Source organism: Eurosta solidaginis, chromosome 1 (assembly GCF_040869045.1).
Source record: "Eurosta solidaginis isolate ZX-2024a chromosome 1, ASM4086904v1, whole genome shotgun sequence".
Classification (NCBI taxonomy): Eukaryota; Metazoa; Arthropoda; class Insecta; order Diptera; family Tephritidae; genus Eurosta; species Eurosta solidaginis.
This window is the reverse complement of record NC_090319.1, coordinates 270,029,361-270,044,496: the sequence shown is the minus strand read 5'-3', so window position 1 is coordinate 270,044,496 and position 15,136 is coordinate 270,029,361. Positions and strand designations below refer to the sequence as shown.

General features: G+C 32.5%; 1 protein-coding gene across 1 annotated transcript in view; it reads right to left on the bottom strand.

Annotated features, from left to right (window-relative positions):
• Positions 1-13,911: 13,911 nt before the first annotated feature.
• The window catches only part of LOC137237278 (amino acid transporter heavy chain SLC3A1-like), a 61,804-nt gene continuing 60,579 nt past the window's right edge, over positions 13,912-15,136 (bottom strand). The window contains exons 5-6 of the mRNA XM_067760715.1: positions 14,256-14,402; positions 13,912-14,180 (exon numbers count right to left, since the gene is read on the bottom strand). Of these exons, the coding sequence (XP_067616816.1) occupies positions 14,099-14,180; positions 14,256-14,402 (229 nt within the window). The 3' untranslated portion in view covers positions 13,912-14,098. The remainder of the gene's footprint in view (positions 14,181-14,255; positions 14,403-15,136) is intronic.

Here is a 15,136-nt window from a genome sequence, read left to right as displayed (position 1 = left end):
CCCACAAGGCTCAATCCTTGGTCCCCCGTTGTTTGTTTTGTATATAAACGATTTGCCTGGTGTTCTCAAGTATTGTAATATTCACATTTATGCTGGCGACGTACAATTGTATATGTGCTGTCCTAGTGATCGTACCAGTTCGTAAGAAGTCGAAATGTATAGTCATTCATAGAAGGTCACTAGATAAAAGTGGAATGGAAAATTTAATTTTAGACAACACTATTATAGAATACGTTGACATGGCAAAAAATCTAGGTGTAGTTTTTAACAAAACCTTGACATGGAAAGATCACATCTTCCGCACAGTGGGAAAAGTGTATGGGATGCTTCGTACACTCTGGCTTACACAATATTTTACTCCGTTACATATTCGTCTACTAATAGCAAAAGCGTACTTAATACCTACGCTCCTTTATGGTTGTGAGGTTTACTCCAATTGTGACTATGTATGTAATAGGAAACTTAATGTTGTTTATAACAACATTGCTAGATACGTCTATGGGTTGAAAAGACTTGACCACGTCTCTCATTTCTTTCGATAACCTTATTAAACTTAAAACACTCACTACGCTACATAAATTAATATATATGAAGGAACCTGACTATCTGTATCGGAGGCTAAATTTTGTCCAGTCGTCTAGATCTGTTCTCCTTACCCACTTCAGACATCGTATGCTAATATCTGATCACCAGTTCTTCATTACTTCCATACGTCTTTGGAACTCGTTCCCTTCTAGAGTTAGGCTTATAAGCAATGCTCTGCTCTTCAATAAAGAATTAACAAGTTTCTATAATAACCTAGACAATTAAAATACTTACTTCTTCTAAGCAAATGTACTCTATCATTCGTTTATTTATTATTTATTAAATAGATTGTTTATTGTAACCTTTTCTTAGCCATAGTCATTATAGAAAATAATAATTTTATTTAATTTTGATTAATATATTAAAAACTTTATTTTATAATTTTTATAATTGATGACTTCAAATATTTTAATTTTTTGATAATTAAAAATAAGTAATCTAATAATAATAAATTTAAAATATAACAAGTATATTTGTTACAAGTAGATAACTCTACATATACTCCCCCTCCAGAGAAACGAAAAATTTATTAAACGGTTTTATTTATTTTTTTTTTAATGTTAATTTACAGTGTATATTGATTACTGTAAGAATTTTGTGTTGTAGTTTGAAAAATGTTTGAATCTTGTGTTGTAAATATATTGTAATTTTTTGTTTTCAAATTTTCAGAATTTTAAGAAAGTGTTTATGTAATTGTGTTAAGTTTACGTTGGTATTGATGTAATTACTCAATCTTTTGATGATTCGATGTACTTGATAGTTTATTTTTATTTTTTATTATTTATTTATTGTATTAATATTTTTATGTATATTAATATTTGGTTGTGTTATTGTTATGTTGTTGATGCTTAAAATATCTTAATAGTTTCTGAAATATTGTCAATTATAATGATGCGTTTGAAGAACCTAGAATGAGGTTGAATGATAGTAGATGGCAACTTGGTTGCACAATCACTCAAAAATTAAAAACTTGTATTATGCAGAATATATGTTCAATATATAAATGTTGCGGATTATTACCTTCTCTTGTAGATTCACCTTTTGCGGCTAATAACTGTAGCGGGTTGTCAGTACGGCAAGAAATGCTTCTGCTGCTCTGACGCGGTGGTTTCCAAATCGAAATCAATACTCGAGAATACTTTAATTCTTAATAACAAATAACTTTATTAATACAAATTAAGGTACTCAAAAATATTGGCAAGTATTAGCAAAGGCGATTATTCGATAGCGAGCGGTATATATAAGAAAATTTTAGTGTTTTCCAATTTAATGTTATAATTCATATATAGCTTATTTTATTCGTCCACGAACCTTTTGAAAATCTTTTATATAAAAGTAGGCATGGGCCTTGACCGATTTCGTTAATTTTTCTTCAAAGCATTCTTTAAAGTCAAGGCAACCTCTATGCCTAATTTTGTTACGATAGGTTTAACGATTTTTGAGTTATGTTTATTAATAATCTTTGTAAAATTGATTTTATCACAAGTGGGCGGTGGCACGCCCATTTTAAACATTTTTTTCAAATTTTTATCAAGAGTCTCAATGTCGGCCCACATGTCAAATTTCAACATTCTAGATGTACTATTTACTAAATAATCAGGTTTTTTGTGTTTTCCAAAATGTTGTATATATAAAAAGTGGGCGTGGTTATCATCCGATTTTGCTCATTTTTAATACCAATCTACTCTGGGTTCAGCTCAAGCTCGTGTACCAAATTTGGTGAAGATATCTCAATATGTTTAGTGAAGATATCTTAATACATTTACTCAAGTTATCGTGTTAACGGACGTACGGACGGTCGGACGGACGGACATGGCTCAATCAGATATTTTTTTGTACCAACCGTTATACAATCAAAGTTAATATACTCTGTGTGCAAAGCACGCTGAGTATAAAACAAATGCGGACAATAAAAATCTATCGACTTCGCTAACTGCTCGAATAGTATTCTCATTCGCCTATACTGACACTAGGAAAGGAAGAAAAGGAGAGGAATGAAAAGTTTTTTTTAGGTGTGTTTTGGTATATACGAGTAATGGGTTTGTCATCGTTGTGTTATAAATTATCCTTCGATAACAAGGGTTAACGATTAGTTATGAGTTGTCGATTTCTTATCGATTATCGGGTTATCGATTTGTTGCTAAAAAGGGGTTTCTATCTAATACCAAAACATTTTCGATTTGTTATCGAAGTGTTAACATTTTTTAGATTGTAAAGTACTAGGGGTCCTAGAGGGTTAGGGGTTTTGGAATATACCCGCAGCAGGTATGCCTGTCGAAAGAGGCGACTAATCTACCCAACTGATTCCAGGGGCTGTGTAGCGCAACCCTTTCAAGATAATGCCGGCGCAGTTTCTATCTTTTCCAACCAAACTGTTAAGCTCACCTACCCGTAGCGAATTCTGTTTCTATAGCAGCCGAGGCTTTGGCGGACGGGAGGGCTTATAATTTTCCATATGGTCCTACTGAATCGTTCGTGAGATGGCGAGGCTTATACTTTAATGGTGTTTGTTGCCGGAAAGATCGATCGATAACACTCCCAAAAACATTCGGGGAGTGTTTTACCACTACAAAAACAACAACAACAAAAGTAACTAATTGTTATTAAGACATTATCATATTGCTATCGGTTTATTATGGCAAAGATCGATTTCTTGTATCGTAAAGCTATCGAAATAATATCAAAAAGCTATCGAATTATTATCAAGAAAGTATCCGTTTGTTATCGGAGTGTTATCAATAAGCTGTCGACTTATTTCCCGCGCGCAGCAGCTCGGAGCGGTAGGATCCGCCATTTTTTTATTCTGACTGCGAGGAGATGTGTCTTCGGATTATGGATACTGGTATAGTTTAAATTAAAACTATTTATTTTTAATTTTGAATTTAGAAAATATTAAACTTTATTTTTTTTAAAAGATGTTTTTCTTATAACTTCCAATATTTTCATTTTGAAATGTTATACAAAATAAAATGATTTAAAAATAATTTATAAAAACAAGGTATATTTAACTAAAGAAGATAACCCTATATTTACTCCCCCTCCAGTGAAACGAAAAATGTATTTTTTAAATATTAATTTACAGTGTATATTAATTACTGTAAGAATTTTGTGTTGTAGTTTGAAAAACATTTGAATTGTATCTTAATTGCGTTAAAAGTTTATGTTAGTATTGATGTAAGTACCCAATCTTTTGATGAATTCATGTACTTGATGACTGATTTTTAGAATATTATATGTATATTAATATTTGGCTGTATTATTTCTATGTTGTTTGAGAAATATTGTTATTTATCGTGATGTGATTGAAGAACCTGGGATGAGGTTGAATAATAGTAGATTGCAACTTTGTGTGCACAATTACTCAAAAATTAAAACTTGTATTATGCAGAATATATGTTCAATATACATATAATTGTACTCTGCATAATGTATGTCCAAGTTGTTGATAAGGAATGAAAAGTTGAATATTTTATTCGTTCATGGGTGATATGAATTTATCATTAATTGAGTCATGTTAATAGGTATATTGTTGCGTTTTTAACATGATTTACATTTCAATGTGAAATACTGGTATTTAGGAAAATATTTCGTTAAAAGTTATTTTAAAAAATCTTTATAGATTTTTTAAAACTGTAGAAATTTGTTTGATTTTTAAAAATCATAGTTTTTCTTTTTTTTGTAGAGTATTGTGTTACTTTCGAATTGAAAATGAATTTATTTGTATTGCGGATTATGTATGTCTGTAGTTGTAAAATATCTTATATGTGTAGATGATAAATATTCTTGAATATAAACTGGAGAAGAAGTGTACATAATTCAAATGTACTTAAACTATAATTTAGAAAAATTAATTACATTTTTGTATATATTTAATAATTTTATCATTCATTTGTATTAAAATATAAATTTAATATTCTTGTTTTATTTGGAACTTTTTGGCCGGTTTATCTCAATAAAATCTACTTTTTTATTTCAATCAACGCGTTTCGACGCATATTCGCGTCTTCATCAGGATTCTAATTTATTTTTTAGAAAATACGAAAAACAAAGTTTTTAAATACAGGCAAATTAATATGTTACATATAAAACTGATTTTACATTTCACTAAACTTACATTATTGACAACATTAAATTCGGCTAATTGTTGAGCACATATAAACATATATACACATAACATGAACAAACAGATACATTTTGTAAAAAAGTTAAACCGCACAGCACGTCTTTATTCGCCAATCTTTTGCATTGACTGTGATCGTTGTAGCACAAGCGCAGTTTATGTTGTCGACGTCTTCTTTGAAGTTCATCGCTGTATGTATTTGGTGCTGTATGCGCAACCCTTCTAATGTCATCCTTCTTCTGGTTCTGTTCTCCACGTCTAATACTTTTGTTTAATCAAAATTGGCTGTGTGTTTACTTTCCGTCAGGTGTTGTGATAATCCCGTGGAGCTTTTGTTGTTTTTAGCATCTTGCTTATGCTCGTATATTCTCGTTCCTAACGATCTTTTCGTTGTTCCAATGTACACTTTATTGCATTTTTCTCCTTTTCCATTGCACTTCATTTCATATACTACATTATGTAGTTGTTCCTTGTGAATTTTGTCTTTTGTTCTTGTATAAATGTTTTGGATTGTGTGATGTGGGTTGTGTGCATATCTAATATTGGTATTTTTTATTATCTTCCTCAAAGTGTTGTTGTCCGTTAGCTTTGGTATATATGCAAGTCCGATGTATATTTCCTTATTGTTTTCGTTTACTTGTGCATTATCAATTTTAAGTTTAGTTTTGTTTCTTGCTGTTGTTGTTAGTGCGTCGATTACATTATTAGGGTACCCATTATTTCTTAGTATGTTTTTTATTTTCACCTCGTTGTCTTTCATGAACTCCTGATCACTAGAGGAGTGAACTTTATTTATAAAGTTAATAGCCGTATTCCTTTTTTGAGTCCATGAGTGATTTGATTGAAAATGTATCATTCTTGATGATGCTACGGCTTAATTGTACCAGTTGGTTTTTATATTGTTATCTGGGGAATTGTGAATTTCCACATCTAAAAAAGCTAATTTCCTTGACTTTTCTGTTTCGAGGGTGAATTGAATTTTCGTATGTTGTCCATTGAATGTATTTAGAATTTCTTCCACGTCTTTAATCTTAACTATAGCGAACATATCATCTACATATTTTATTATGTATTTGATATGTACGTCTTTGGATCTCAGTTCCGTGAGGCTGTCGTCTATAATTTTATCTAAAACTATGTCAGTTATAGCCGGTGACAAGGGATTGCCCATCGGCATGCCATAAATTTGTTGGTAGTACGTTTCATCGTATAAAAAGTAATTATTTTCTCTCAAACAGAACTCTAAAATTTTAAGAAACTGGGTTTTGGGTATTTTGGTTTGTATTTGGAGAATTGGCCACTTCTTCATTATTGTGGCAATTGTCAGGTGTATCGGTAGGTTGGTAAAAAGAGATACAACGTCTAGTGATATAAGGATTTCATCGTCATCAATGACTGTATTCCTTAGGTGGTCTTTTAGTTGCAGAGAATTTTTTATGTTGTATTCTTCGGATATAATACTTTTTAGCATCTTTCCTATGAATTTTAATAACTTCGAGCATGGCACGTTTAACGACGAGGATATCGGTCGAAGTGGAGTGTGCTCTTTATGCACTTTTGGTAACCCGTATAGTCTTGGTGCTCTAGCGGCTGGACATGTCAAATATTGCTTTTCCTTCTGATTTATATTTCGAGCTTGGTAGAGGCCATTCACAATTTTGTTGTTCTTTCTTAGTAGGGTTTGTGTGGGGTCAGCTTTAATAGTTTTGTATGTGGTTTTGTCGCTCAGTAGGTCCCCTTGTTTTTCCCTTGTAGTCAGATCTGTACATCATGACTGTCCTATTACCTTTGTCTGCATTTGTATTATTAAATTATTTATAAATTTAATATTTTGTTTGTAAATTGGTTCAACGAAAGATTTAGACAACGAACTTTTATTGAAAGAATACGTACTATTTAAAAAAAAAAGTGAAATTTTGAACAAAATAGCTCACTAAAAGTTGAGAGTAGGTAGATGCTGGCGTTAAAAACATAAATTGATATTGGGTTTAAATGTTGTTATTTTGAATAGAAGAAAATTATTGTTCCAAAAATAATCCTCAAGTATATTTTGACGGTCTTTGATTACATATAGTAATTTTCTCCATGCTCTTTCAAGATCAGAAGTTGGATACGTTGTAGTTGTAATAAAAAAAAAATAAATGTAAGGCGCGATAACCTCCGAAGAGATCTAAGGCCGGGCTTCTCTTCAAATTTGCGTCGTGCTCCTCTTGATTTTTCCTATAAATTGGCCGGACGGGACCTACATGTTTTATGCCGACTCCGAACGGCATCTGCAAGGCAGATGAGTTTTCACTGAGAGCTTTTCATGGCAGAAATACACCCGGAGCGCTTGCCAAACACTGCCGAGGGGCGACCCCGCTTAGAAAAATTTTCTTCTAATTGAAAAACCTTATTTCTAAAATTTTGATGTTGCTTTGCCCGGGAGTTGAACCCGAGGCATACGGTGTGATAGGCGGAGCACGCTACCATCACACCACGGTGGCCGCCAGTTGTAATATGTTCGGCTAATATTTCGACTCGCATAAGAATAACAATGAGACACAAAATCGTAGGCATTAGTATTGCAAATAGAAATTGTCTATGTTTATTCCAATGTTTACAATAATCCACCCATAACATCCATTTGAAACGCACCCAATGATAATTCGTTGGAACTAAGTCTTCATCACTGCTATCGGATGTCATTTCCATATTGAAAAGTTTCTTTTATTTTAAATATGATTAAAATTATGGCACAAACGCAATGTTCTTAGTAGTATTTTATCTTGTTAAATTGGATTTGTTTGTAATAGATTGTACAAATCAAATAATTGTAAATTTCACAAAATTTAATTTAGTTTTTAGTATTAGCACTTTTTTAATAAAATTTTATTGGTTCTTCTAGTTGTATGAAAACGCATTGAATTAAATTTTTAAAATTTCTTTGAAAGTTATATTAAAGTCTTCAATGATGTGATGATTCGAGGCAAGATCGTGTGCACATTTGCTGAAACCAGAGATAGTCTGCAATTGGTTCAGGCGGCTAACACAAATTTTCTTTGGTAGCACGTCACTTCTATTTGCGGTATTGTATTGGTCAGTAGCTTTGCGATACGTAAAGCACCACATTCAGCAATTGTATAAAATATAGACTTAGATAAATTTATGTCCGTTGGTAGGATCGCCATTATAGAAAATAATAATTTTCTATTTAATTTTGATTAATATATTTAAAACTTTATTTTTTTAAGATATAATTGATGACTTCAAATATTTTCATTTTTTGATAATTAAAAATAAGTAATCTAATAATAATAAATTTAAAATATAACAAGTATATTTGTTACAATTATATAACTCTACATATACAGACATCCATTGTAAACAAATTATTTTTTGAGGTATTTAAAATTTTTCTTGAACAAAAGTTTATACGATAAAGCAAAAAAAAAAATATTCAAATTCATAAAGTACAAAATTAACAAGTAAAATTTGAGAATAATATAAGCCCTACAGTCATCAGCTTTAAGTTTCAAGTTTAAGTTGTTCCTATTTTATGCCTTTTACCGACTACCACTATAAAATAATGTTTGCCAAATTCTTGTGCTGGGATGAATTGCCTAATAAATATAATACAATCAGCCCTATTCTGCATTTCGACTTGGATTGGAATTTTTTCGATTTGGCAATTTTGGTATTCTGTGTTCCAATCTCTTTCGATCCAACTTCGAATCGTTCGATTTTTTGTATTCTGCATTTCGATCGTAGTTCCGTTTTTCTAAGTTGCAAATTAGTTGGCGGAAAAATATTTTCTTTTTATTTTTTTATTAATTTATAACAGAACTTTGACAAAAATATAAGTAAAACTTGTTAAGAAACGTAGAAGGCTTGATGATGATTGTTTTTTATATGTTTCCAGGTCAAAAACAACATGTCGATGTCGAAGTCCTTGGACGTATTTGCCCCGCAAAAGTATCTAACACATACTTGAAAGCACCCTTGTTAAGCCGAAAGTTTTTTTGAACCTAAATAAGAAAATAAGTCATTAAACTTTACCACTTTTAAGTTCAATTTCTTACAATTCGTCACTCATCTCAAATGGATTACACAAATTTCGCAATATTTGCCTTTCCATTCTTGCCTGGCAATTTTCGTATGCGTCGCTTTCCAACTCCATAAATAATGCAGCGGCTATTGATTCCATTATAATAGACAGCTATAGTTTGTGTCTGTTCGTTGGGTCCAGTTATATGCCAAAGCAAGCTGCCGGCGTAGAGGAAGGTGAAGCGAAAACGTAAACAATCCGTGCGGAAAGAATAAATAAACCTTTATAAATTATTTTAGGCCAGTGCAATGAAATTAGCATCCTTAAAATTCAGAAAATGTCAACTATATTCCTGCAGGAATCCGTTTTAACAAAACTTGGTGGCCACGGCAGGGAATTGGCCAAAAGAACGACAAAAGCACACTTACAATTATGAAAGAACTTCACTCAAAAAAATATAACACTGCGGCAATATATTCTATTGCTTTTTTTTGTACAAAATGGCGTGGATAATAAAATATAAACGTTTTTCAGTGTTTTTTACAAATTTTCTTTAATTGATTTTGTTCCAATGTTCACACATTCCGTACCAACAGCTGATTTCGAAAAATCATTTGCTCTTCCTCTTATCTTTACGATTCCGTCGTAATGCAGAATACCAAACTTCGATAGAAGCAGAGCGTAGAACGGGAACGTAATCGAAATGCAGAATAGGGGTGAATAATAGGTTAAACCCTTACTTATCCAGAATCAACCCTGACATAAGCAATGATGTCCTGCACGCAACGTGTCTCCACGTGATACCAACCATCTTTTCAATGTCAATGTAGAACCAATGTCCCTAGCACCCATGTTCCTTGGGTCCAACAATATTGAAACCACTAGTTTCCTGGAACTTCCGTTAGTTGATATTGCTAACGATTCGTGAGTGACCGCAGCTATTGGATGGGGCGAAGCACTGTGAAATATAGGTGAGTCTCTGGGTACCCCAATTACGTCATGAAACTAGGTGACGATCGGGGTGGGTTAGAAAGTTCAATTTGAGTATATTAATTTATTCCTCAGATGTTCGGACCAGTACCTTAATTGTATATCCGGAAAATTTTCTTCAACATCGTCTTTATCGCTACAACAACAAAAACTGAATTCATCTTCCTGCACATTTATTAAAAAATAAATTCTGTTCTTACCAACCAATATTGACTCATATTTTGCTGGCTTCTCCTGTTACCGAAGGTTTTGTGGGTTGTTATGGCTTTGCCCACTCGTTTGATTTTAATCTGGTATGCTCTAGTATTGCCCTTGCGGAAACGATTTGTTTGATATCTAGAACCATTTATTGTTGATGATGAGTAAACAATGCCCTATGGCTACTCGTGCTTAATTAGTGTAAACTCCCGGAGCAAGTGATAAAATGGACTCATGCGCTTATTGAGAGCTCATTTACACGTTCGAAATATTCAGACCAATTCTAAATATTCTCGCGGAATTTTGTTCTCGCGGATTTTTTTATTCCCGCGGAAAAATTCCTCCAATTCTTTTCTCCTAGGGAGAAGAATAATTGGGGAATGGGAATTTCGAATTTTCGAAGTCAGCTGTTTTGTCAATTGAAATTTCGTTGCGCATTTCTTATTTTGTTTAAAAAATTTAAAAGTTTAATTATTGTTGCGAATTTGTTTGAAATTAAGAAATAAGGTATAAACAATGCACATTATTGCATTTCATGTGGTATTCACTGAAATGAGTAATGAATTGGTGCCACAGCAACATCAACAGAGAAGTATAAGAAGAAGAAGGCGGCGGGATAACACAAATCCGCCGGAGTTGCCTGCTTTCATTCTGCAAAGCAATTTTCTGGCGGCCAAGTCGAGTTTAGTTCGCCTTTCGCCATATGCCAAAATCTATTTAAGCCTTCTTAAAAAACCTTTGCGCAATTTCTGGATGGCTGCGTCAAATATACGAAGAGATCTTGCGCTGCTTATGATATACTTTTCGACTTAAAATAAAGAATATTGTGGTTGTTGTTGTAGTATACTGTGGTAGAATGTAAATTCATATTTTAGCACAAATTTGTACAAATAAGTGTTCTTTCTTAAAAGAACCAATGTACTTTAACTATTTTGATGCATTCCCTTTAATTTAACTAGTGAAAAAACTCCTATGAAATGGCAGAGAAATATCCCTCTCCCTCACATTCATAATACCTACTTTTCTCCCATAACCGGTTTCCGCTTTTTCGAACATTGTTCAGAATAGGAGGAAAGGGAGAAGTGGAAAAACTCGCAAGGAATTTTTATTTAGAATACGAGGAATGGGAGAAGGGAAAAAACTCGCACGGAATTTTCGTTTAGAATTGGGCTGATATTAATATCCCTTGCGGTAATATTCCTATAAGAACCTCATTTCTTGTATTATATGAGCCTGTAGTACCTGGGCGACCGAGCTTTCCTCGGCAATCTGCGAGTATGCCGCATAACATACTTTGTTCTACATGTCATCAATAATCAAACTCTACTTTTTTTATATGTTAATATGTATATTATATATTTTTAATTACCAATATTTGATTTCCTTAAAAATAGATTTCAAAAACATATCAAAGACTAACCGCAAAATGAACTGGAATGAAAAATTTTTAAATGGGTAATTCCAGCCTATAGTATAAGGGATTAATATGACAATTAGTGAAATCGAGAACTAAAATATTTTATACATTTTTTTAGTTATACACTACGAAAGTCACAATTTCATTACATTCCAAAAACTTGTAAATTTCACGAATGACAAATATCAGTTAGTTTAATTAAATGTCAACTTACTTCCCTAAGCGCCATCTGTAGGTAAGTAGTTAAATGGTTAGATGTCGTTTTCAGATTGAACATATGCCTCTAGTGTTCAACGGTAGCAAATTACCATGGTGAGATATCTTTCTAATAGTAATCTCTGAGAAATCGCAATTATTCATTTCATATTTGCCAAAAATATGCATTTAAATATATTTTGCTAGAATTTGCCACGGTGTCTTGATATTGCATTTCAATTTTATTAGCGTGTGTGAAATTAAGAAAATTAAGTCGAATCATGTCTAAGATTTTTTTACGAAGATTTTTAATTTTAATGTTCTCCTTTAAAGCTTTAATAGATTATGAGTAAGTAGAGTACTATTTCGTCTAACTAACCCAACTCTAAATGGCAACCCTACTCAGAAATGTCCCTATTGTAATGCGGAGTGAAATGCCTTTCGTTTGATAGCCATATCGGCATATCTCATGCATTTTTTTTTAATTTCGAATAGATGACAACCTTGTGAATCATTCTGAGTGGCAACACCTAGGTAGAAAGTCTTAGAAGATGATACATTATCTCTGTGCCAAATTTCATTTAAAGCGGTTGATCCGTTCTCGAGATCGTTCGGCTATACAAACATACAAATATACAAGAATTGCTCGTTTAAAGTTATAAATAAAGGGAGGCTAACTGCAGATATGACACAACTCAGCGGACTGACCAACTAATTCTCGTATATTCCATTGCAAGTGGCGATCGGAATAGTATCCACTATTTGTCGAACCAATCTTTTACATTTAATTTAGTTTTTATACGAATTAATCGCTTAATCTATGGACCATTATAAAAATCCTTCGGGGAGGGTCTTTATCGCTACAACAACAACCATTATAAACAGTTGACTTATTACAAACAGATTTAGAAATTTTGTTCACATTTCGATGTATATACCATATTCTTTGACCATTTTGAAAATAATCGATTATCGCTCAGAGGTGCTATCTACTGCAATCGACACTCACTGCTACAACAACAACACAAACAACACAAACAACAACAACAACATAGACACTAGCAATACGAAGTTTAGTTGATTTGTTTGTTTGTAGCGGTAAAAGCCCTCTCTGAACGTTTTGTCCATGTGATAGTCCTTCGCCAGATATTAATTCTAAAATCAACATTATAGGGTCATTCCATTTCAAGACACCCGGTCCGCGCAGGACATGATTTTTGATTTCGATGAAATTTTAGTATGTTATTCTTTGGTCAAAATAATGAAACACGTGTTTTTTTTTGCCTCAAAAATTTTTTCTTTCGAATTTTTCGGCAATTGAATTCGATAAAATGCAATTGATATTTTATTCACCTATTTTTCCAACTGTCAATAACTTTGTCAAAAATTGACCGATTCTCATGATTTTTTATTTGAAATGTTTGTTTTTACTTTTCCTTTTATATAAATTTATAAACAATAGCATATAGTTTAAAAAAATTTTTTTTGTTTAAACTTTTTCTATATTGAGGGAATAGTTCATATTTCAACTTGGCCAAATGCCTATTAGCTAAAACTCGTTGTTTTCGAAATATGAACTTTTGAATATTAAACTTTTTTTCGCCATATATTGATGCAATACATATCAGCATACAAGGTGATCAATGCCAAATGCTTATAATTAATTAAAATATCACATTTATTATTGAAAACATTCATTCGTTATTATTTTTTTGAATATGGCAAAATATTTCACTAAACCTCCAATACCGTCAAAAGAGCCTTTGCTATGTCCTGTTATAAAATCACTGTAATTCTGAAAAATATAAACAAATGAATGTTTTCAATGACAAATGTGATATTTTAATTAATTTTAAGCATTTGGCATTGATCGCCTTGCATGCTGATATGTATTGCATCAATATATGGCGAAAAAAAGTTTAATATTCAAAAATTCATATTTCGAAAACAACGAGCTTTAGCTAATGGATATTTACCCAAGTTGAAATATAAACTGCTCACTCGATACAGAAAAAGTTTAAACAAAAAACAAAAACCTTTTTTTTGAAATATTAATTTTTGAAAAAAGTCATACATTTTTACTAAATACTAAAAAAATAATTCTTTTTTAACTATATGCAATTGTTTATAAATTTATATAAAAGTAAAAACGAAAATTTCAAAGAAAAAATCATAAGAATTGCATTTTATCGAATTCAATTGCCGATAAATCCGAAAAAAAGATTTTTTGAGGCAAAAAAAAAAAACACACGTTTTTCATTATTTTGACCACAGACCAACATACTAAAATTTCATCGAAATCAAAAATCATGTCCTGCGCGGACCGGGTGTTTTGAAATGGAATGAGCCTATACTATTTTAAAATAAAAGAATCACTCATTATATTTTGCAATGCTCTAAACACATCTACGTATGTATGCTTATATTTTCCAATGTTTGAAATATTTTAACACTAATTAATCGTTGCTTTATGCATAAAACAACGATCATACAATATCTTTATGCCATTTTTTGTAATGACAAAATTTTATCATATCCGTAGTTCCTATGAGTGTAGTCAATCCATTTACTCTGATTTTACAGGCACGTAAGTTAATATAATTGTAGCACCAGGCGAAACTTCCAACGATTTGGTATCCACCTTTGATCTGGAAACATGAATAAAAAATGTTAAGTAAGATTTTAAAATAAAAAAATTGAAAAAAAAAAAATCCAATACTTACTTCACTACAATATCGGAGTTGTTGTAGTTGTCACTTAAAGCATACACCGACATTTTATCGGGTAAAGATGGATGAGTGAAATGACCTTTCACAATCACGCTGGATGGGTTGTAAGCAACAAAGTAACCGGGATTTCCAGACTTAATTCTATAAAAAGAAATGAAGGTTAATAAAGTATTTTTACTATTAAATTTTCAAAGTGATGTCGCGCAAGTTAAACACATAACGCTATACGACAAGTTAATTTCTTTTGGGTATTGGTATATTTGGTCGCGGCCGCCGTAGAGTGGTGGTCGCGCTCCGCTCAAGGTCCGGCAAAGCAACGTCAAGCGGGGTTGCCCGTCGGTTATGGTTTGGCAAACACTTCGGTTGTATTTCTGCCATGAAAAGCTTCTGAGTTAAAATTCCGCTGCCTTGCACCTGCTATTCGGAGTCGGCATAAAATATATAGGTCCCGTGCCGTCAATTCGCGGGAAAATTAAAAATGGACGCAAATTAGAAGCGAAGATTGGTCTAAGTCTTCTCAGTTGTATTTGAATGAGCCCTCCCGATACCAGGTCGCCTCTGGTTGTAAGAGGCGCTGCTGTGGCAGACAGCTCTAATTTCTCCAATTTAATAATATAACAATGAAACGCAGAAAATTATAACGAAGATAGGGGGAAAAGGGTAGCAATCCAAGGAATATGACATCGCCACAAGCGATGAGTTAGAAGTAAGGAACAGAGCGAGCGGAAAATCTTATTGTTGTTGTAGCGATAAAGACACTCCGCGAAGGTGAGGTTGCGGTCAGTCCACACGGAAAAATAGAGTGAAGATGGGTACGAAGCTGAGAAAGTATTACAACCCTCCCACAGAACCCAAACAGCATTAATAGTTGTTGT